The 22,197-nt window shown below is 43.0% G+C and overlaps 2 protein-coding genes across 3 annotated transcripts; one reads left to right on the forward strand and one right to left on the reverse strand.

The window, feature by feature from the left end:
* The first annotated feature begins 21 nt into the window (after positions 1 to 21).
* On the forward strand, positions 22 to 12,301 carry cnot4a (CCR4-NOT transcription complex, subunit 4a). 2 transcript variants are annotated; one of them, XM_072664079.1, is made up of 13 exons: positions 22 to 244; positions 2,173 to 2,412; positions 2,750 to 2,947; positions 5,444 to 5,530; positions 5,655 to 5,756; positions 5,980 to 6,105; positions 6,246 to 6,370; positions 6,722 to 6,931; positions 7,180 to 7,237; positions 7,330 to 7,585; positions 8,556 to 8,990; positions 9,202 to 9,435; positions 10,779 to 12,301. In XM_072664079.1, exons 2-13 carry the CDS (start codon positions 2,239 to 2,241, stop codon positions 11,096 to 11,098), a joined length of 2,325 nt encoding a protein of 774 aa, XP_072520180.1. In that variant the 5' UTR covers positions 22 to 244; positions 2,173 to 2,238; the 3' UTR covers positions 11,099 to 12,301. The 2 variants fall into 2 exon arrangements, with proteins under 2 accessions (XP_072520180.1, XP_072520181.1); XM_072664080.1 differs by having other exon boundaries at positions 10,797 to 12,301.
* A 72-nt stretch (positions 12,302 to 12,373) lies between these two features.
* tmem178ba (transmembrane protein 178Ba) lies at positions 12,374 to 14,912 on the reverse strand. Its single transcript, XM_072664084.1, has 4 exons — positions 14,220 to 14,912; positions 13,513 to 13,629; positions 13,231 to 13,368; positions 12,374 to 13,121 (listed from the first exon to the last, which is right to left on the reverse strand). Exons 1-4 carry the CDS (start codon positions 14,608 to 14,610, stop codon positions 12,865 to 12,867), a joined length of 903 nt encoding a protein of 300 aa, XP_072520185.1. The 5' UTR covers positions 14,611 to 14,912; the 3' UTR covers positions 12,374 to 12,864.
* Positions 14,913 to 22,197: the final 7,285 nt, after the last annotated feature.

Below are 22,197 nucleotides of genomic sequence, written 5' to 3' on the forward strand. Positions count from 1 at the left end.
GAGTGCTGAATGGCTACTGTATTCCCTCCTCCTCAGTTCAATGTAAGATGGTGGTGAGAAGCTCCTGTCTAAAGAAATACTTAAACTGAAAAGGAAACTGTCGAGCCAACATTTAAGCCCAGAGCTGGACAGGTCAGCGTTGGGAAGTGCGTGCAAGAGAAAATCCGCGCTGATTAGAGGAACACCCTCCGCCCCGAACCGTGACTATCTCTGGAGTGGAATTCCCTGCATTTGGAGAGCTAAAGTGAGTAGCCATAAAATGGTCTAGGCTCAGCTGAACCGAACAGAAACGTCCTTAATATGAGTGAGAGGGGGATTTGAAGACGACACGGCTCGTGTTGTTGTGAACGGGGAGTGGAGGTGGCGAGGGGAAGGTTGACAAAGCTACAGGCGGCGAGCCCTTCGCTAGAGCCGGGCAGGTCAGTGGGAGAGTCGCAGGCTTTGGGCCAGCGTAGGCCGCGTTAATGCTCTGCTCCCCAGGCAGAAAAATTAATAAAAGCTCAGATTCAGGAAAAATGTGTTCTTATTAGTTGGACGTTTATTCCACAGTGCTAGACACCTTTTATGGAATGTGATAGTGCCTCGAAATGGGTCGAAAGTGCTGATATTTCTGCTGTGTTTTCGTCGCCGCTCGACACTTTCAGCTCTGTCCCGGCTGGTGGAGCAGCTGACCGGCTTTTAGCATCTCCCCTGCTGCCAGCCTGTGGAGCTGAACCGCAGCAGCTCCTGCCTCTATTGTTGTCGTACGGGGAGGTGACCAAAGTGTCAGGGCGGTTGTTTAGTGTTTTGGAGGAAAGATCAGCTAATAAGATGCTACACCGGTTCGTTTCCTCCCAGCACTTCGCTGCCATTTGCGTTGGCGTTCTTTGTGGTTTGACTCCAGTAGTTTTCATGCTGGAGGAGCAGGATGTGTATCAGATACAGGATGTCAGATGTGAATAATTTCATGTCAAGCTTTCTGATGCAATCTTAAGGGGGGGTTTATGACTCTGGTCACCTTGTTTTAGTGAGAAGGGCAGTGTTTGTTTGTATAGAGTAAGAGTAAACACCCCTGATGATGAATGTATTCAGGATCTGACTGTTTGTGGAGCCATTTTTGTCTTATAGGTAAACTACAAGGGTCACTATAAGTGTAAGTACTGACTTCACTGTTTACAGTGCTGTTTAACGTGCAGTTACTGTATGTCACTGGTTAATAGTGTTTGGTGTAGTCATTGAGTCTAGTACTAATGGCTGAATCCTTTTATTCCAGTGTTTTTAGGCCAGTGCCTGCTAACCCTGGTCCTGGAAGACCCCCTGCCCAGCGTATTTTAGTGTTTACCGTTCTCCCAACGCACCTGATCAAGCTACTTAACAAGACCTGTCTGAGTTGAAGGAGAAGTGTTGGAGCAAGAAACCACTAATATGTGCAGGACCAGGGTTGAGAACCACTGTATTAGACCATTAATTGTAGCATATAAAACAGTTGGTTTGGATTCTTTCTTAATATTTGACAGAAAATATCACTTTGTGACACCACATGAGTTCTTCGTAGGGCATATTTGGTTAGGACACTATCAGAGTCACTAAAGGAATGGGCATGGACATGGACTTAGCTGTGTCTTGGATTTCATTACAGCACCAGAGGTGTTTTACCATTTAAAAGCCCGCTAAGTTTAGGCCGAGGCTTGACTGGATATGGAAAACTGGCCCAAAGAGTAGTAAGCCAGTGAGCAGTGAAGTTTTTTTTCCCACCAGTAGTACTGACAGTGTCATTTTCCTTTTGTGTTTACTTATTAATAATTCATATTAGATTCACAGATAATAAAGTGTCTAATGCAGTTGGAACTGACGTGTGAATTTCTCTAAGCTAGCTATCCACAGTAATATAGACAAAGATTGGTACAAATCAAATAGATATAACGGATAATAAAGATGATGAGACCCTATCCACACACCCTTTCCTGAGCTGTCAGAGTAACCTCATGGATACAGGATGTCGTTTCTTTTGTGCTGCTAGCCACTAGTTTAAAGGGACATATTTATTGATAGTTTTTTCACCTACCCATAAGTAGGTCATCAATAGGACTTTTGTTCTCCTTAAAAGCACCAGTGGTCCTAACGAGGCGTCACCTTTTCTTCTGACCTCATTTCTCAATCTCACTTTCCTTTGTGCCTGATGTGTCTTCACAGATTTGCGCAGTGTCCTGTTCAGGTGAACCGCTGTGATCTGAGGCTTTACTGTACCAGTGCAATAGGATGTCCCGTAGTCCCGAGCTGAAGGAAGACCCCATGGAGTGCCCTCTGTGCATGGAACCGCTCGAGATTGACGATGTCAACTTTTTCCCGTGCACCTGCGGCTACCAAATCTGCCGTTTCTGCTGGCACCGCATCCGGACAGATGAGAATGGCCTCTGCCCAGCCTGCAGAAAGGTACAGCGCTACCGAACAGCACACTTCTGTCCGGGGACTTGTGACTTATTCCAATAATAGAAGTGACTGAATTGCCATCACTTTTGCTCTTTGGAGGTTATTTAGTGGTGACGCTGTGATTCTGATGCAGATGCATTGCCTTGTTCTCCAAGTCAAGCTTTGTCGGCATGATGTGGTTAATAGTTTTCTAGTAATTCTTACTAATAGTTTTTTACTCTGCTGGTCATATCAGTAAGACTTGATTCTATTTTATGAGGCTGTCGGATGTGTGTTACATATTGGTGTAGTATTTACTAGTTAGAGGTTGCCGGCTAACTGTGTTCTGTGTGTTCTGCAGCCATACCCAGAGGACCCGGCTGTGTACAAGCCTCTGTCACAGGAGGAGATCCAGAGGATAAAGAACGAGAAGAAGCAGAAGCAGAATGAGAAGAAGCAGAAGGTGACGGAAAACCGCAAGCACCTCGCCAGTGTCCGCGTGGTCCAGAGGAACCTAGTGTTTGTGGTGGGACTCTCGCAGAGACTTGCAGACCCGGAGGTGAGAGGCACTATACGCTCAAATCAGGAGGGTTTTTTATGAACCAGGACAGGAGGAGACCATTAGGCCCCTTTTCAGTTTGTGCCGTCCTCAAATTGCTTTAAAGATGTCACTCAGTGTTCCACTGTGAAAGAAGAGGAGATGGCTTTATTCCAAGTCTTTTGGGAGACGCTCATAATGTGTTGGATTGTAACAATGGTTACCTGCTCTTATTTTGGGAACATAGGTAGTTTTTTATTCTCTGCAGTGTTGTGCTTTGGAACGCAGTGTTTGCAAGAATTGGAGAGTAATGTTTTTGTATATGTAGGCTTCAATTTGGTTGTGTAATGCACAATAAACAATGCCCTTTTCAGTATTGTTTCATCACGTCTCAAAGGATTGTGGGATGTGAATGTGGATGTTAAGTTTCAGATGCCAGCATCAATGCTGAGTCACTTTAAGCAGATTTAATGATCTGCTCTTGCTAGTTGAGATATGGAGGAAGTAAATAAGAAAGGCGGCATGAAAAGGGGTTAGGGCTGATTGAGAAGGGGACTCAGGACTAGGGCTACAGCGATCAGTCAGTGATGTTGATTAGTAATCAACAAAGTTAATTTATTTACTTGAATATAAATTCTCTGCAAGGCTCTGTAATCTTCATCTGGCCATACCCATGATAATACTGAATATCTGTACATTGCAGGAAGCACTGGGGACAATGTAGCTTTTGTTGTTTAATTGCACCATATTAGAAGAAAATGCTTCTCACACACATTGAACTTTGAATAAAACTTATTACAATTACAATTATGGTTCAATTAATAAGTTGGCAATATATCCATGGCCTCTAGAATTAGCTGCAGTAGCTGCAGCCTTGAACAAATGTAAATCTCAGATCTGATGTTCTAATAGCACTGTGAGATGCACTGTAAGATGCTCTTATCCGGAGGGATTTACAAGGTTTGTATTACAGAGGTGGGCCAATGTAGTGTTAGGAGTGTTGCCCAAGGACTTCTAAGGATGCACTTATTGGTGCATACAATTATTACTGTAGAGCGTAAAGGACGTGATGATAAGAGACAGTCCTAAATTCTGAGTTCAGTTGGGAATAAGGATTAGGTTGCCTGGGTACCCATATAATCTGTGCTTCTACTATGGGCTAACTTGTTTACCAGAAGTTGTTTGCAGTCTTGCATTTGGCGATCACCACTTGGAACGTGAGTGCAGTTAGCACTGTAATGGAAACTGACACACTTGTATGTTACATTCATTTATGTTGGTGATGAAGCATATGTCATGTCTGTCAATCTCAGCAATTATTGCCACATGATTAGGCCTATAATCTGTATGGCATAATTGTGTTTTTGGGTTAGATTCTTGAATAGATATCACCTCTTATGGTTAATGGGCTGTTAGATCTTTCTAGAACTTTTAATTATTTAGTCTTTATTTTATTTTATTTGTTTCTAGCAGCAAAGTAGACTAAAGCATATTTTATTCTCCAGCCTGTCATCTAAATAAGGTCTTGTGTTCATTCAGACCTATTTAGGACAATTTACTATCAGTAGATCAAAAGCTCCTTTTGCAGATTTTGATCAGAGGACCGCTTAACTGCACTGAGTTGGGTCCTGCTGCAGGGATCTAAGTTCAAATCACAGCTGTTTTCTATTACTGAGGTTCTTGAAAACCCAAGTATCTGTATTCTCTCTGGAGGGGAATGATGACACGGTTTCTATTTCTCCCTTCACTAAGCAACATGGTATCCAATCAGACATCTGAACAGTCATGTGGCAGAGCAGCACACTGAACATGTGCAGCCTCTGCTTTTATATACTGGCACTGCTAAAGTAAGAGCGAAGATCAATTGAGAATGAAATTGCAGGACAGTGGTTAGGATTAAGAGAACAGCAGGGTTATTCAAAATCTTGTAGAAACCCCTGGACAGTAGAGACAGTTAATGCAATTGATTTAGGAAGAAATGAGCAGGTGTTTCTGTACTTTTGTCCATATAGTGTATTAGCCAGGTCCTGTGGATATGCATTAAGCCTAGTGTAGTTAATATGATCTAGGGAAACTGGCTCAAATAGATTCCTGGACAGAGGTTAAGCCTAGAAGCCTAGTCCTGAGCGACACAGCATTCTGAATCTAATTTCTCATCTGAAAATTTCAATGGAAAAAACGGGGAGTCTGGGGGGGATACAAACCCACCGTAGTTGTGAGGTTAGTTCTGCTGAGCTTGACTGAATAACAAACAAACCTGGATGAACCAGTCTTCTAAATGTGCATGAGAACAGTGGAAAACACTGCTTGACTTTGTGCTCTCAGATATGAGGCCTTATCCTCTAAACGTGTGTGATTTGAGCCTGAGTTAGCTGGAACACGCCGCGTAAGCTTTGAGCTTCATAGATAAAATGCGCTGGACTTGTTTCCCTTTTGACTTATTATCTCATACTTGTCTATGTAAGCTGCATATAAAATGTTTTGAAGGTCTAAACTCCTCTTATGCCAATTTTGCAGGTCCTTAAGAGGCCAGAGTATTTTGGGAAGTTCGGCAAAATACATAAAGTGGTCATCAACAATAGTACGTCATATGCGGGCTCACAGGTAAGAAACTTTACTCTGACCAAAATAATGCTGTTCATGTACTTGTGTATTTGGCACTGAAGAGTGTAGCAGTTGGGGAAAAAATAAATAAATCAACTGAAATGAATGATGTTTTATTCTATAGGGTCCTAGTGCCAGTGCCTATGTTACTTACGTCCGCTCAGAGGATGCCCTAAGAGCAATACAGTGCGTTAACAATGTGGTAGTCGATGGTAGAACACTTAAGGTGAGTCCGTACTCAAACTTAATCCAGGCATGTCTACATGGATTGTTCATATCTGCCTAGATATCTTCTGTTTGTCATGGACAGTTCATAGCTACAGGGGTTTATTAGGAAGCACGTTGTTTTGCTGCTCTAGTTTGAAAGACTGAAAAGTCTTTGAAATGGTTTGTTTTGAAATGTTATGTGAATGAACTGTGAACTTTTATTTTGATGTTTGGTCTCAAAGGCTTCTTTAGGTACAACAAAGTACTGCAGCTATTTTCTGAAGAGCATGCAGTGCCCCAAGCCAGACTGTATGTATCTACATGAATTGGGAGATGAGGCAGCTAGTTTTACTAAAGAGGAAATGCAGGTGAGTGCTGAAACCATGCCATTTACTCTAAGAGGGACTTTTGTTTTTACATACATTGAAAACTGATAGTCTGTAGTCATGTATAGCCAAATCTGTTTTGATAAACAGTTAATATTTCATCATTGTCGCTGTTTAAATAGGCTGGAAAACACCAGGAATACGAACAAAAGCTACTCCAAGATCTTTACAAAATGAATCCCAATTTTCTACAAACTTCAACATGCGGAGGGGAAAAGTCGAAAAACAAAGCAAATGCTACACAAAGGTGATTTTCATTTTTGCCAATAGATCATAACGCATAGGTCACTATCTTCCAACCACAGAGGGCCGGTGTGGCTGTTGATTTTCAATCAAACCAAGCAGAAGCACCTCATGTAACTAATAAAATATTTCAAGACTGAGAGCAACTGATTAAACCAGTGGAATCTGGTGTGCTCCAATTTAATTGCTACAAAGAAAAAAAATACATTGCCCCTTTGTGGTTAAGATTGGTAACCCCTGTCACAATGTGTTATATGTATCTGCTAGATTTAATATGGCAGACAGAACAACTACCAGATGTCTTTTTATTTTTATTTTTTTAATAGACCTCATTGGTTGTCTCTTTCATCCACAGACCAAACAGTAGCAATAAAGAGGGTTGGCCCTTGTTACAGGGCTACGGGAAACTAGTTAACGGTTTACCCACAGAACATCGCAAGTCCCCACCTCTTTTAGACTGCCTAACAGACTCCGATCACTTGACCCCAGATGAAACAGACCCTGAACTGGGAGCAGATCAGAGCACAGGCCTTCCGCCCTTCCCCTCAGCCTTAGAGCCTACCAGGTACACAGTTTCATAGACACTAATACACACTAAAGCTGCTAATATTCAATATTTATAGATTATGATCAAACTCGTATGCCTTCTTCAGTTTGTCTAATTTTGCTACCGCCATTGTCCAATTTCTATCTGTGCGACAAACAAGTCATTCTATTTATAGTCTACTGAAATAGGTCATATTTCTGTTCATATAACAGATGCTGTGCTGATTATTACCTTACACTCAGCTTTTTTTGGTTTTGCCGTTTCAGTCCTGTTGATAAGCCTACAGAACCTGTAAGCATAGGGAATGGCGAGAATATGCCACAGGTAAGAACTACTGTTAAAGAGATTCTTTGTGTGTGGTTGGTGTGGTGTCTTATCTATAGTTTTAATCTTTCTCTGTGTTTCTGGTTTCTCAGGTCCCAAGCAGTGACTCACCCTCCCCTCCTCCCGGTCTCTCTAAGCCCAGCCTGGTGGTGCCCATCAGCGTCGCTGACTTAACAGCTCGCTCCCCCTTTGAGGGGGCAGCTGCTGAATCTCAGTCGCTCTTTTCAGACAACAGTAACTTCAGACACCCCAACCCCATCCCCAGCAGCTTGCCCTCCTTCCCCAACTCCCCGCAAGGAGGCTCAGACTGGCCCATGACCCCTGAGCCACAGAGCCTTTTTGCCTCAGGTACATCCACTCACCTGAATTAGACCCGATTATAAATGGGTAAAACAGTTTTCATTGTTGATTGGAGTTCAGAAGATCTGGCCTCAATTTCTCACAGCTAAAATCTAAAATCTCTTTGGTGTCTGACGTTTGCTTCTGTAATTCTGCACTGCTACGAGGCTAAGGCAGCTAATAGTAGATGCATTAGTCCCTGGAATGATGGTCCTCCATCCATTACTTTTGGGATGAGATGGGGTGGTGATCATCCAACATCTTTACCCTAAAAATGTTGCCACTAAATGCGATGAAACCCTCACAGCAATGCTGCAAAATGTGGTAGGAAGCCTTGCCTAGACAGTAAAGACAGTTACTCCAACAAAAGCAGGATGAACATTTGTGATGGTTCAGGCACACCGTTTGCACAGTGTTAGTTGGTGGGGTATAAGCTTTTATTACTTGTTGGCCACTTTAATTGTAGTGTAAAATTAAAGATGCAAACTTTAAACATCAAACAATGATTGACTGTTGACTGATCAACCATATGACAATTATTAATTCTATATATTTTATTTAAAGAAATGAATCTTGTCTATATTTTTACATTGAGCTCCATTGGACACTAAAAATGTTTTTTTGTTATTCTGTAAAGTGGCAATTTATAGTTTTTGTGCATTATTGTGTATACTGTTAAATTGTTCAATTGTTTAATGCTTAATAATGCTTACCGCTCATCCCATTTTGATTTACGGTTCTGGGTTCAGTTGTATTCAGTAATAAAAGAAAAATGATCACTATATCCAGCTGTTGCATAATCTAAAAATTAGACCAAAGCTGGATGACCAGAGGGAGTGTCAGACAGTGACACGTTTTATATTGCGTTATCCCTGTTTTGATGTGCTGTTACACCCTAATCCTTAATGCTTGACTACAAGCATATCTTCATTCAGAGTAGTGGAATAAATTGAGCATGTACTCCATTTGTCTCTTCCAGACACCATCCCTGTCTCCTCCTCCACTGACTGGCAAGCAGCCTTCGGTTTTGGCTCTTCGGCTAAGCAGCAGCAGCAGGATGATGACCTGGGTTTTGACCCCTTCGACGTGACCAGGAAAGCCCTGGCTGACCTCATTGAAAAGGAGCTGTCAGTTCAGGAGGTTTCACCCCGCTCCCCCACCCTACCGCTCCACCAGCCCAATCTCCCTAACGGTCAGCAGCGCTTCCCTCAGCTGCAGCATCGAGGCCTCTACAACTCCTTCAGTCTGCCCCCCCACACAGCCTCACGCCACCCCTGGATGGGTCTCCCCACCCGCAATAACCTCACACACTTGAACCACGCGGTCAGTGCAGCTGCTGCACACAGCCACTTTCTAGAGGTCAGCGGCCCACCACAGCACCACAACACAGGCCTCGGGGGGATACCTATATCAGGTGAGCACACTGTACAGCTGGCTAAATCACTGTCTTTGTATAAACAATTAGCACCTGAAAGCAGGGGTCAGGTAATAAATGGATGCACCTGGCCTTGGCACAGCTGTACAGTTGTAACCCAGTTATGTAAATATCTCAGTTTCAAACATTTCTTGTGTCTAGTGATCATATTTTTTCATAGGGTAATCGGTAATGTTTATTTGCTCTGCAGAAAACAGCTCAGTGGAAAACATAAATGTGAAAGAATGGCAGGATGGCTTGAGAGCGCTCCTGCCAAATATCAACATCAACTTTGGAGGCCTCCCAAACTCTACCTCCTCTTCATCCTCCTCTTCGTCCACTTCCAGTGTGAACCACATTGGTGCGCCGCCTGGGTCAGCAGGGGTCTCACACAGCCTCAGTTGGGATGGCACGGCCAGCTGGATGGACCCCGCCATCATCACCGGTACGCCTCACTGGTCTACCAGAATCTTGGGCAGCAATCAGAAAGAAAGCAAGTGCTACTCACTCTCATAACTACACATCTTGTTTAAGTTTCATAGTCATTATCTCTGATGGTCATCACTGGATAATTAAGTATTTCAATCATTTTTAAGGTTCATAACTGAATAAAGAGCATGCAGATTAATGGGCCAACAACACAAATGCATAAATAATTTAAATTAATAATAATTAACTAGGTCCTGTCCTCAAATATTTATGTTATGGGGCAGTGGTGGCACAGTGGCTAGAGCTCCGGGCTATTGATGACAGGCTTGTGGGTTTGATACCCGGGCAACCTGTTTGGCCCTTGAGCAAGGCCCTTCACCCTCTCTGCTCCCTGGGCGCCGCAGCAATGGCTGCCCACCGCTCTGGGCACGTGTGCTCACAGTCAGTGTGTGTGTTTCATTGCACGGATGGGATAAAAGTGGAAGCCAAATTCCATCTGTCAGTCACACCTGGTCAATATGGTTGTAATATATAAAATATAAAATATTTAAAGTAAAAAGGTATATATAAAAATCATATTTAAGACCCATAAGATATCTGAACTCAATTCTCTATCAGAGTAGTGTTTAGTCTTATTTGTTTAGTTCAGTCAAGAAACATAGAGAGACAAGTGCAACGTCTAAAGGCTACCACACACTGGACGCAAAGTGCTTCTCTGTGCCATTAAGCAGATATGAAGCCCAGGTACAAATAGAAGGTACAAATATGCAGAAAAGCACTGAAACATCAAGGCCATTTTACTTGTATATATGAATTAAATAAAACTTCTTTTCCTTTTTTGTCATTAGATCTTAGTGAATTTAAATATTTTAGTCATAAGCAAAATACCTCTTAACAAGCTAATTTAAACCCAAATGGTAATAAACAAAATCTAATAAATAAACAAAAACCTTGAAATGACATTTTCTAGGTATAAAAGGCATCCGTGTAGATTGTTATTATAAATATCGCACTTAATTTGATTTGGTCATTAATATAGTCTCAGCTGCTGTTATGGTGCAATAGAAAAGAGAAGCCACATGTCCCCTACAGGTCTTGTGGTTCATTTAATGCAATATTACAGAGATGCTGAAGTGGTGCGCTGAGACAGTAAGCAGTTCTGAACGTTGCTAGCTGGTAGCATGCGCCTACACCAAATGTGCCCCTTAATTTGAAAACAGTGGTAATTAAATTTGACACTGCATGTCTTCTCAAACTTCAAATGATAAATGAGATTTAAATCAAAGACATCCATATTTTATTATTATTATTATTATTATTATTTTTTTTTTTCCTGTTCTGCTTTGTTTATTATTGAAGGTATCCCTGCATCCGCAGGTAGCAGTTTGGACTGTCTCCAGGACGAGAACCCACCACACTGGCTCAAGTCTCTGCAAGCTCTGACAGAGATGGACGGGCCAGGCGGCTCAGTGGCCACGCCCCAGCCCCAGCACACAGGCTTGCTGGATGCAGCAGCCCACCTTTCGCTGCACAGAGCCGGTTGGGCACCCTACCTCCCCGCTCCCACACTCGCCCCCAGCCAGTTCCACTCTCCACCACCAGGCTTCCAGACAGCCTTCAGACCTCCAGCGCAGACCGCTACAGACATCCTACAGAGCGCTGGAATGGACCGCCACTAGGGACAAGCTCCCCTTCCTTCCATCTCTCTTAACTTAACTGTAACGACGCGTGAGGCTGCAGAATATCCTGATCATTAATAACATAACATAAGCTCTTATTCATCTGCCCCGTCTCTTCTCCTCCCCCTCTCCAGCATTCATTTGTCTGACTGTTTCTTTGAAGCACACCTTAATCGCCTTGTAGTGTGTGGAAGGGCATACAAAGAAGGAATAGTTAGGGTGATATTTATGCTGGTTACACATACAAAGGCGTCTAACATGACTGGTTCTGGATACAAACTGCCATCTCTCATGCAGAAGCATTTGAGAAACGGTGAGCATTTGATGGGCACACATAGATAATGGTTCACACGAATGGGAGTAAATTTGCTCGCCAAACATCTGTCCATCCTAGGCTCCCATCCTGATCTAATACTGTGAATGTGTTGGTCTAGTTAATGACAGCTATTCCGTGAAATCCGAGACGTAAAAACGGATCATTACTGAGGAGTCAGTGCAGTGCGCCAGTGTCTTTGCCTCACAAGTCTATGGTGCAGATCCACACACAAGACTTGATGACACAACGGTGCATGTGTAGAGACCCCTGGTTCTCTGAGGGGGGTGCTAAAGGCCCCCTCCCAGCATGGGGGGAGTCACTGCTGTACCTCTGTATCAGAGGATGGAGCGCTGCCCCACTGATGGCTGGGGGCTTTAGGTCCTGACTCACATTGGACTCACTAGTAAGCGGTCTATGGAGGGTTTGAGATGCCACCATGTGGTACTTAGTCACTCCATTCCTAGTGAGAGAGAAGGATTAAGACTGCACAACACATTTAGCAAACCCACCAGTCCTAAATAAGCATTGGTGTTACAGATTTGGGTAGCTGAGGAGGGACTGAGATGGCGACGTAAACAAGACCGTTGATAATCACTGGTATTGGTAATGACTGATATGACAGTAACACAGTAACTTCTGGTCTTTTCAAGGCCATATCATTTCTCCTTTTCGTTCTCTCGACTGTGTGGCCCATACTAAACAGTATTTATCAAACACTCATTCATTCTTTCAGGAAAAATCAATATAGTCCAACCTTTTGGTTTTAACATGCTGCTGAGATAACATTTAATAAAAAGTGAAGAGCTAAAGAAAAAAAAAAAAGAGATTTGACTCCTTTTCTGCAGGTCTGGAACAACAGAATCCTAAATAAAATTGAGTACTCAGTGTCTCCGTTTTAATCCTTGTATTTTTTTTACCTCCTTTACTTTGCATTTCACTGAAGAGATAATGTGCAGTACTTCTTAAACCAAAAGTTTTATTAATGGATGACTAATGAAGTAATGGACACTCAAAACCACAGCACATAATGGTATTGACATTTATCTTTTTTGGTAGCTATATATGTAACCTTAAGGTCCTGCTGCACGCAAATGGCTTATGAAAAGTCGAGTGATACCGTCTAGTCTTTTCTCAAACAAAGTAATATTGCACAAAGAACAAGAACCACTCCATCAAGGACGTGCCGATGCCACGTCAGGATAACCGCCTATATACAACGTTTGTACAAATGTTTTGTTTGTTCATTTTTCTTTTCCCCCCCCAAACACAGCTGAGGTTCATGTAGAGCCACAGGCAGCTCGCAATAATGTCAGTGTTCACACGCTTGCCACGGGTCATCAAACAGAAGCATGTGGCGCGTGTATCAGTTGCAGTGTTCTCTCCTTCCAGGAAGTTCAGCAGTGCACCTGTAGTTCATGTGTGCTCGTCCATGTCCTCTTTCTGCTGGCGTTTAGCAGACTGTACCGTTCTCCAGCCGAGACTTAGGGTACGTGGTGCGTGTCAGTGGTGGAGGCTGGATAGAAGGTGCCAGTGTGCAGAAGAAGCCAGCGATGAGGGTTAGGCCCAGGCCGCACCAGGCACTGAACATGGACCAGCCGTAGCCGTGACCCATGTCGTCTGGTAGAGTGAACAGGTAACGTGGGTAGCGGGACAATTCAAAGTTGATGCCAGCCACACAGGTACATAGGGCGATGATACAGAAGGTACCTGAGATTAGAATAGAAGAAGAAGGAAAAAAATAGAGCGTAAGACTAGAATGAATTAGAATAAAACCAAGAAAACAAACCCTGAAAGCTTCCGGCACATCCAATCTTACCTCCCATGAGGAAAAGCAGCCCAGCCACATAATGCATCAGGCCCTGTTCCCAGCAGCAGCCCAGAAGCCCTATTGTCCAGCCAAACAGGATTATGGACAAGGCCATGCCCATAAAGCCTGCCGTCATCCGGCGAAGATCTGAAGAAAAAGGCATATTAACATGAACAGCAACCTAGCAAGTACATAGATGTCTCGTCAATACATAAACTACTAGAATTAATGTGAAAGAAGGCCCATCCTAGAGTAATTTTCCCTGAATAATAAAAATGAGGTTTCACCCACGCAAGGCATGCCAGTCATCCTGCTGAATGGTCCGGGTAATATTGTAGGAGAAGTCCTTCTGCACCGAGGCTGATGCAGAGTAGTAATACTTAATGTAGGAGCATCGCTCAATTATACCTAAATAAAGGAAAGAATGATTTCAGGGATTTGTAGCAGGTGGTGGTAGTGGGCACAAGGACAAGTAGTAGGGTCTGGCCTCCCAAATGAAGATGTAATATACCATCGATAGCTGAGACCCAGGAAAAGACACAGTCTTAATCATAATCCGCATGAGTAAAGTACACAGATGGCTTCTGACTTGATGCTGCCTCATATGATCATATGGTGTAAATCTCTAAATACCATTCACAGAAAGGCCAATTACTCATGTTGTGTGTAAAACAAAACAAGATCACAGAGGCCTGCACGTTACACTTCAAGACGTGCCTGGTAGTGATCCATTGGCCACTTTAGTAGGGATCTAGTAGTTCTGGTGCTCTTAAATCTGGCGGTATTATGAATTTCTCATGGCTTCCAGTTGCAGGCAAGCATCCTCAGAGGAGGCAGCAGCAGCAGCAGCAGCAGCAGCAGCTAGCCATCAGTGTCAATGATCCGATTCTGTGCAAATGACTCGATCAGAACCAAACACATGACAAACTGGTGCTTTTTCAGAAGCAGCACTGCAATAAAAACGCCATGTAATGGTTTCCAGTAGCCTTAATGCTCACCTTGCTGAATGAGCTCCTCGATGTCCTGGTCGAAGCCGAGCCTGTAGCATTTGGTCCACAGCCCCATGTTGGTGGAATTGTAGCGCCTGCTGCACTCGTCCGCGGCGCTCATGGCGAACAGATGCCGCCGGTTGCGAGGCGCCCAGCGCCCGGGCTCGCCTCGCTCTTCCCCGCGAAGCTCCGGGCGGGCAGCCCGCAGAGGGAGGCTGTGGTTCGGGATGTAGATGAAGCCCGGGTCGTTGCGGCGGCTCGAGAAAGTTCGGCAGCGCTCCTTGTACCTCCTGGCGTCCGTTTCGTACCAGTGGTCGGACGAGATGGCGACGGTGAGAAAACACAGGGCGACCAGAGACAGACACAGTCCGGCGTACAATAGCCATTTCCCCGTCGCCATGGTGGCTTCTGCTAAGGCCGCATCAGCAGCAGCAGCCTGCCATGGAGAAAACTCCTCCTTAGGGAGGCTCTGAATCACAGCTGCCTGCGCATCCTCTCACAGTGAAAGATAAGAGTGTTGTCTGCTAAGTTGAGCTTGTAGGTGATATCTGGGGTGTGGAAATGGAAAGCAGTCCGGACGGTAATCAGTCCTCCTACGTTAAAGGGAGCAGGTTTAGCTGTGATCGACGTACAACGTCCACCCGTTTACTCTTCCTTAAACCCCACAGCCAATACACTGACACACAGCAGTCAGCCTGGACCCAAGCACTGAAGCCATACACCACAAAATACATGTAAGACCTCAGGTAGGTCTGTTTTACACACACACACACACACACATTATATATATATAATTATAGCACATTATAATTTAGTACACCAAAGCAAATTAGACCAAAGACCCCTGGTTTCCTTTATCTTCCCAGCTTTTTGTATTAACGCAAAGTTTGAGAACAAGAATAATAGTTTTCTATTCTATTTTTTAGTAAAATTAATAACATGGTCCTGAAAAAGCATCACAAATGACCTCCATGTAGATTTACATGTATTAAAATAGGTTATGCTGTATTTGTTTTCTGCTATGGTTACATTGAGTCATTAAGAGTCCCTAAAAATCTACTACATTTAAACAAGGTCTTTTCACCCAGAAGGGACGTTACAGAACGCCCAAGATGATTGTTAAGGTGAAGACATTCAGATCCTGAATTTAAAGAGCTCCAAAACATGTCTTGATGAATGTAGGATATTCATTAGCAAGATTTAATGCCCTGTAGCAGAATCTGATATTCATAAAATGATATCCAAGAATAGCTTTATTAGAAACATCAGAATCAGTACAGATTCACTTAGGCACAAAGCCATGAACATCCACCAAGAGGTGGAGAACTGAGGGCCAAAGTCCAGCTTTGGTGATTTCCCTGCTCAGCACACCAGCTAACCTAGTAATTGGCTGATGAGTTGAATCAGGTGGGCTGGAGTTGGAAAATGACCAAGCTGTGCAGGAGATCAGTTCATTGGACCAAGCAAAGTGCTAAATGTGCTGGACAGCAGACTTTGAGGCCCAGTGGTTGTCAGTACATATTGGTCTCCGCAGGTTCAGTCTTTTTCTGTTTTGTTGAAAAGTATTTGCCACCAATTCTTTTTGGGTTTTAGTTTCACTCATTTAAGTTCTTGATTTTTTTCCATACCAAAACTATCTTAAGAGCACAGCACAGCACCCAATGATTGTCAATCTGTGTGCTGATAGAGGGTGGATGTTTCATCATCAGCACACTCACTTTTAAGGTGGTGTGTGGAGGCCTGCATGCACATAAAATTTACTACAAATTGTACTTGGGTGATGCTATTAAACAAGGGTGTCAATTCCAGTGCTGGAGGGCCAGATTCCTGCATAGTTTAGTGCTTTTCCTGCTCAAGCAAACCTGACTCAACTCACCTGTTAACTGCCAGGTTTAATAGGTTTGTTAGAGCAGGAAAATCAGCAAACTGGGCTTGACTCCAGTTCCAGTTGCCCAACACTGCTATAGGAGAGCACATTGGTTTCAGAATGAACCCTTGCACCCAGTGGATGTTGTTGAAACCTTTAAATTTATTCACACAAGATTTGATGTTTATGGAACCAAACAGTGATTACATGGCAAAAAAAAAAACCAAAACACTCCACATAGAACCTTTATTTCTCAGAGTGGTTCTGGAGAACCCATTTTTGTTCAACACACCCATTTAAAAAAATCCCAACGGGCTGGCAGAGGTGTTGACCTCAAGTCAGACGTAGTCTAGTGGCCAGGATGTGTAAATTTAAGAGCATGTATAGAATTTAAAAGACATTAAACCATTTTACAGTCATCCATGTCCTAACCACAAGGGAGCAAGACAATGGTAACAGTGACAGTAGGGGGAAAACTCCCCAAAATCAAGACTCAAGGAGCCAATCCTTCACTTAACAGCAAAAGAAATAACCAAGATATGCATCAGAAACTTAAACAACTCAAACCAGAGAGAAGAGAAGTATTGGGACACCTGCTCATTCATCACTGCTTGAATCAAGGTTATTAAAATTGACTCTACTTTTTGCATAATTACTGTTCATTTCTACTTTCTACTATATTTGGGAGCATTTTGCATTCAGCAACAAGAGAATTAACGAGGCCAGGATGACCAACTTCATCCTGTACTGGATGGAGCGCAAAATACTCCAATAGGCAAGAAATCTCATCAGGGGGATGAACATGGTGGCTGGGCTCTCAGACTCCAACAGAGGGTGAATGGCCCATGCAGATGGCCCCAAGGCCCCAGAAGTGAGACGGTCTGGAATACAGGCAGCATGGACACCCAGTCAACACCGAGCTCACACCAGCATCAACCCACACAGGAGGGCAGGCCTGGTCAGCACATAAATGGCTGTCTGCTCCATCTACATATTTAACCTTATTCAACCATCCAGACATCACCCAGGTGCACACCCACCTGTATCAGTCAGTACTACCGCTAGTAGGACCTTAGTACTGGGCGAAGGCACCTACCGTCCAGTGGCCCCGCCCATCCCAACATACACGCCCACCACAGCCCGGCTCTCCCCGCGTGCTTCACCAAGGAAAGTTAGAAATCATTAAATTGGGCAACATTTCAACCCTCCATCAGATCGCATCACTAATCCGACATGTGATTAAGCCCCCCAGCAGAATTACAGCAACACGAACAAGTAACGTTAAGCAGCAGCATTAACTAACGTGCCCTGCTAAACTCTCACAACAACCTGGACAAAACGAAGACCCAGCCTAGCCGTGTCTGGCTGAAGCTCGTGTTTGAGTGGGGGCAATCTTGCATGATCGCTAGGAGGATGTGCAAACAGTAGCCCCGCTCAGTTTGCTCTACTCAGTGGTGAAGCCTCTCCGGCAGGAACCGCAGTGCAGCAGAGGAGAACTCTTGGCGGCAGCCTTGCTGTCCGCAGCACAACACGCTCGAACCGGAGAGCCTGAGCTCAAGAGAGTACTCTCCAAGCTTTTTTTTTTTAACGACCTGAACCGACGGAAAGTTTCCTGTTTCTTGCTGAAAGCTAGAGGTAAAAACAGCAACTACAACAGACAGGAAACGGGAGTCTGACTAGGGTTAGGAGGTGTACTCTGACTGGACTCGCCCGCCGTGGCCGTTTAAATAGACCTGGTGACGCGTCTCAACGTAGACCCTCGTGCTTTTTTCCGATTGGTTAGATTTCCCGCCAAATTACGTTCTAAAATTTAAAGGGGCCGCACACACCGCACAGCTCATTAAATAGTCTGATCTCTGCATCAGTTAGGTTATAGTAATGTTCATTAATGCTTATTGCAAACAGGGCCAGAACTACTCCACCTAAGAAGCCATTATAATCATAATAAAGTAAAATGAGAAAAAAAGAAATGAAATCAATTAAATCAAATGATTGCTTTATTATACATTTTCTAAATGAAATGACAGTAACAAAGCCATTGCTTAACTTGCAGATAAAACCAGTGTTTATAACAGTGTCCATCCCTCCTGCTGGAAAGCTACACTATATGTCCAAATGTTTGTGGACACTTAAGACAAAACAAGACACGACAACAAGACAGTCATATTCACCATTAGTGTTGGACACAGATGGAAATTCGCCTTTAACCCATCCGTGCAGTGAACACACACATACATACTAGTGAAACACACACATTGTCTTTAAGCACATGTATAAAGCTGTGGAGCAGGGGAACTGTGTTCTCTGAAATGATGGTTGGGACTTTAGGGATGAGTTGGGGAGTTGGGATGGGAGGTGGGGTGGTGAGCCTCCGGCATCCTGACCGTACTATGGTTCTTGCAATCAAATCCTCACAGCAAATTACAACAACAATGTTCCAGAACCTGGTAGAAAGCCTTTCCTGGTCAATAGAGACAGTTACACCAGCAAAAGCAGCATAAACTCTTGAGTTATAAGGAAACAATATATGAGTGTGTGTCCCAATACTTTTGTCTGTCTATATAAATGTTATGTTTGACCTTTTTCCAATATCAAAACCTTATTGTCATTTCAATACTTGACTAAGAGGAATTTCGTACAGTGCAGCTCAAACACACACAATCACACACATCCACATATAGTACAAAAGGCCCTTGCAGTAATAGCTGAAGGGTACATGCTGTTATGAAACTGTGATGCTCTGCATAAGGTACTCTGAAACCTCTTACCAGAAGGATGCAGGTTATACAAGTACTGAGCTGGATGACTGTGATCTAAAAACATTTTAGATGCCTTCTTTTCCATTCTACTGAGGTATGTACTGAAACATAAAGGCAATAGCTGGACGTTCACGGTCAACGACTTTAGAAGCAGTGTGCTCTACCTTCTCTAGCTGATCTCTCTCATTAGCTGTTGTATTACCATATCAGACATATATGGAAAAAGGTCAGTACACTTTCCACCACAGGATATTCCAAATATATTCAGCTGTCACTTAGGCAGGGGTGCCTAAATGTTATCGCAAGATTGTAGATGCGGTATTATTATTATTATAGACGGCATTATTTTATCCATGTATTTTATCTTTGTTTAATTTGAGTGATTTCTTCTAAAAGAATTGAACAAGCAAAAATCATTTCAGATAAGAAAGCCTTGACTCCACAAGGTGGCAGCAGCAGAACACTTACCATGTGTTGCAGCCTTGTGCTCCTTGGTACAATCTTGATGCATAAAGTACTCTCGATTTCTGTCCAGAAGAACATATGGTGACTCTATCACTGCAATGTTTACCATTTGACATTGTGAACGACTGCAATGTCATCACACTTGCAGCCAGTATATCCAACAGCCAAGACACTGTTTGTGTAATTGTTTATTTATTTATTTATTTCCTATAAATCAAACAATTCCCCTATATTGCAAATTCACTTAACTGCATTCAAAACCTTTGAGTCTCTCTTGTTTTCTGTGATATCATTTCAGCTTTATGGTCCCGGAGCTCATCCTCAATGACTTACAGAGATGCTGAATAGGCAGTAACGGAGGAAGGTGAGCATGTGTGTAATGCAGGCAGACAGCATATTCTGGGCCAGTGACAGTGAGTCAGCAGAGAGAGAGAGAGTGTGTGAGAGGGAGGGAGGCGGGGGAGGTAGTGAGAGAGAGAGAGAGAGAAAAAAAAAGCGAGAGGGAGAGAAAGAGAGAGAGGGAGAGAGAAAGAGAGAAAGAGAGAGAGAAGAAGAGCTAAGAGCTGTGGGCTTTGCTTACAGACAGCATCAGCTAACCTAAACAGTATATTACGAGGCACACACACACACACAGGACAGAATTTTTAATGGAGTACGCAGTATATTTTTCTGCACATACACACACATTTATGCCGCACCACACACCTGGGCCACCCACAGCTTGCTGCAGCAAAAATCTGTCAATGCAGTATCAGACTCTCACTGCACAGACTATCAAAACAGCATTTCGCCTTTCAGATCCGCAAAACACGCCTTCAGCCGGATTCACTTCTAAAGCTGAGATTGCCCAGCATGAGCTCAGGTTGGGCTGAAAGATCCTCAGTATGTTTATTTTAATTTGATCAAATGTCATTTTCCCTCAACATTGCATAACATTGCAAATGAAGGGCTGAGTCAGTCTCCAGACGTGTTATGTATTATTTACCGACTCTGGAAAGGTTACGCAGCTGTCCTGTGAATCTCAGCTTGATTATCCTATACTGCATATAATTTTCTTTAGGGGGAAAAAGGTCTGTTTCCCAGGCATAGATTAAGTCTAGTTTTAAACTAATGTTCACTGTTGGGTAGGGGTTTAACGATATGCACTGTGGTGCATTGGTATCCTATTCATTAAAAACCTGTAATAATATCTGATGCAGTTGCATTGTGTGAATCACAGAGTTCATCAAAATTAGCACACACCAGTCAAATATCGAACACTGAATCATGGACCCAGTGTTGGGAATCGAAACAAATCAAATCATGGGCTGGTTGCTTCGCTACTCCCCTAGTCAATGCAGAATCACCACTGGGAATTCAGGTCTAAATCTGGGAATGCGGCCCTTAGAGGATCTGATTTATCTATGAAGCATGTGCTGTAATGTACACTACTGGTGCAATGTCATAATACACAGTAGCCTACCATGTTTTTGCATTGCAGTATCACACACTGTCAATGCATTATTACACCCCTATCATTATCAACAATACCGCAACAGTGTTTATGAGGGTGTTGTTACTGTTGAAGCTGTAAATGACTAATTCGCATACATCTGGAATGATGAACAGATTCGTTGATGATCCTAGTGGTGTAATGGTATGCAAGGGTGCTGTATAATGGGGGTACGGAGTTACGACATATTTTGACAAGTATTTTGACAGAGTTCATGTGGCCCAAAATCCCTGACAGCGGCAGTGTGTATTTGTCCTGTACAGTTTTGGTACGGGTGTTATGGGTGTTATATAGGGGCTAGAAGATCTATCTGCTTCTTTCAAATCAGCAAAGGAAAGGTGTGGGGGGGGGGGGGGGGGGTTCCCCTGTGTCTTGTGTTTGGGAGGGTTGGACTTAGTAGAACAACTTAGTAGTCCTCTTAATGCACAATTTAGATTTTTTAATCATATTTTCTGTTGTGTAGCCAATTGTGAGCTGTTGTGATATATTTATTTAATTATTTATTTATTTTTGTTTGATCAGCCCTACGTAAATCATATGAGCTATTTATATTTATTGCTTAATACACTGCATACCGACTGTCTCAGGTGGCACTGTACGACCCTAGGTGGAACAAACTGTAACTTGCACTGTCTGTTCAAGATAAATGAGATGAAACCTTGCCTTTTGCATTCATGGGGTTTTTAGTTGCCTTTTTTTCCCCATTGTACCAAAACGTGACTTCTGTGTACCATTACACCCCGTTTTCTAATGACTGGTACAGCTGTTTAACTCTGATTATGAAGCAGGTGAAAAGAATCAGCCAGAAAGCCTCATGTTTGAAATCCAAAGACAGATAACTATAATAAATCAATAAATAAATATAATATAAATTAAAAAATAGTAATTGTACAATTGAATGTATATTAGGGATGTGCAAATACATCCAACAGTTTTTTTACATCCAAAAACTGTACCTCATGCAGAATAAGCATTCTAATGCATGATCATTAATACAGCTGCACTGCTTAAACGCCAAAGTTTGCAAACAACCAGCCTCAATCAGCACCCCATTCCAGAACAGTCCTTTACTGTTCCATACTCCCCCCACCTCCCAGCTCTGGTCTCATTAATCGATTAAGTGACAACATGGCTTCATATTGTTTTACTTCATTGAAATTTTGTCCAGAATATTGTGTGAATATTGGATTTTGAAACTTGTATCAGGAATCGAATTGTGGGCTGAGTGCACTGGTGCAGTTTTTTTTTGGGGGGGGCAGTTTTTTTTAAATGCAGGATCGTTATGGGGGGGTGCATGATTGTTTATTATTATCACTTATTATCACTTTCTTTGTTATTAATTTGCTAAAATATTTATAGTACCATGTAGATTGCACTAGGAATTTCATTGCTAGATGAAATCTG

Source organism: Salminus brasiliensis, chromosome 19 (genome assembly GCF_030463535.1).
Source record: "Salminus brasiliensis chromosome 19, fSalBra1.hap2, whole genome shotgun sequence".
NCBI classification, from domain to species: domain Eukaryota; kingdom Metazoa; phylum Chordata; class Actinopteri; order Characiformes; family Bryconidae; genus Salminus; species Salminus brasiliensis.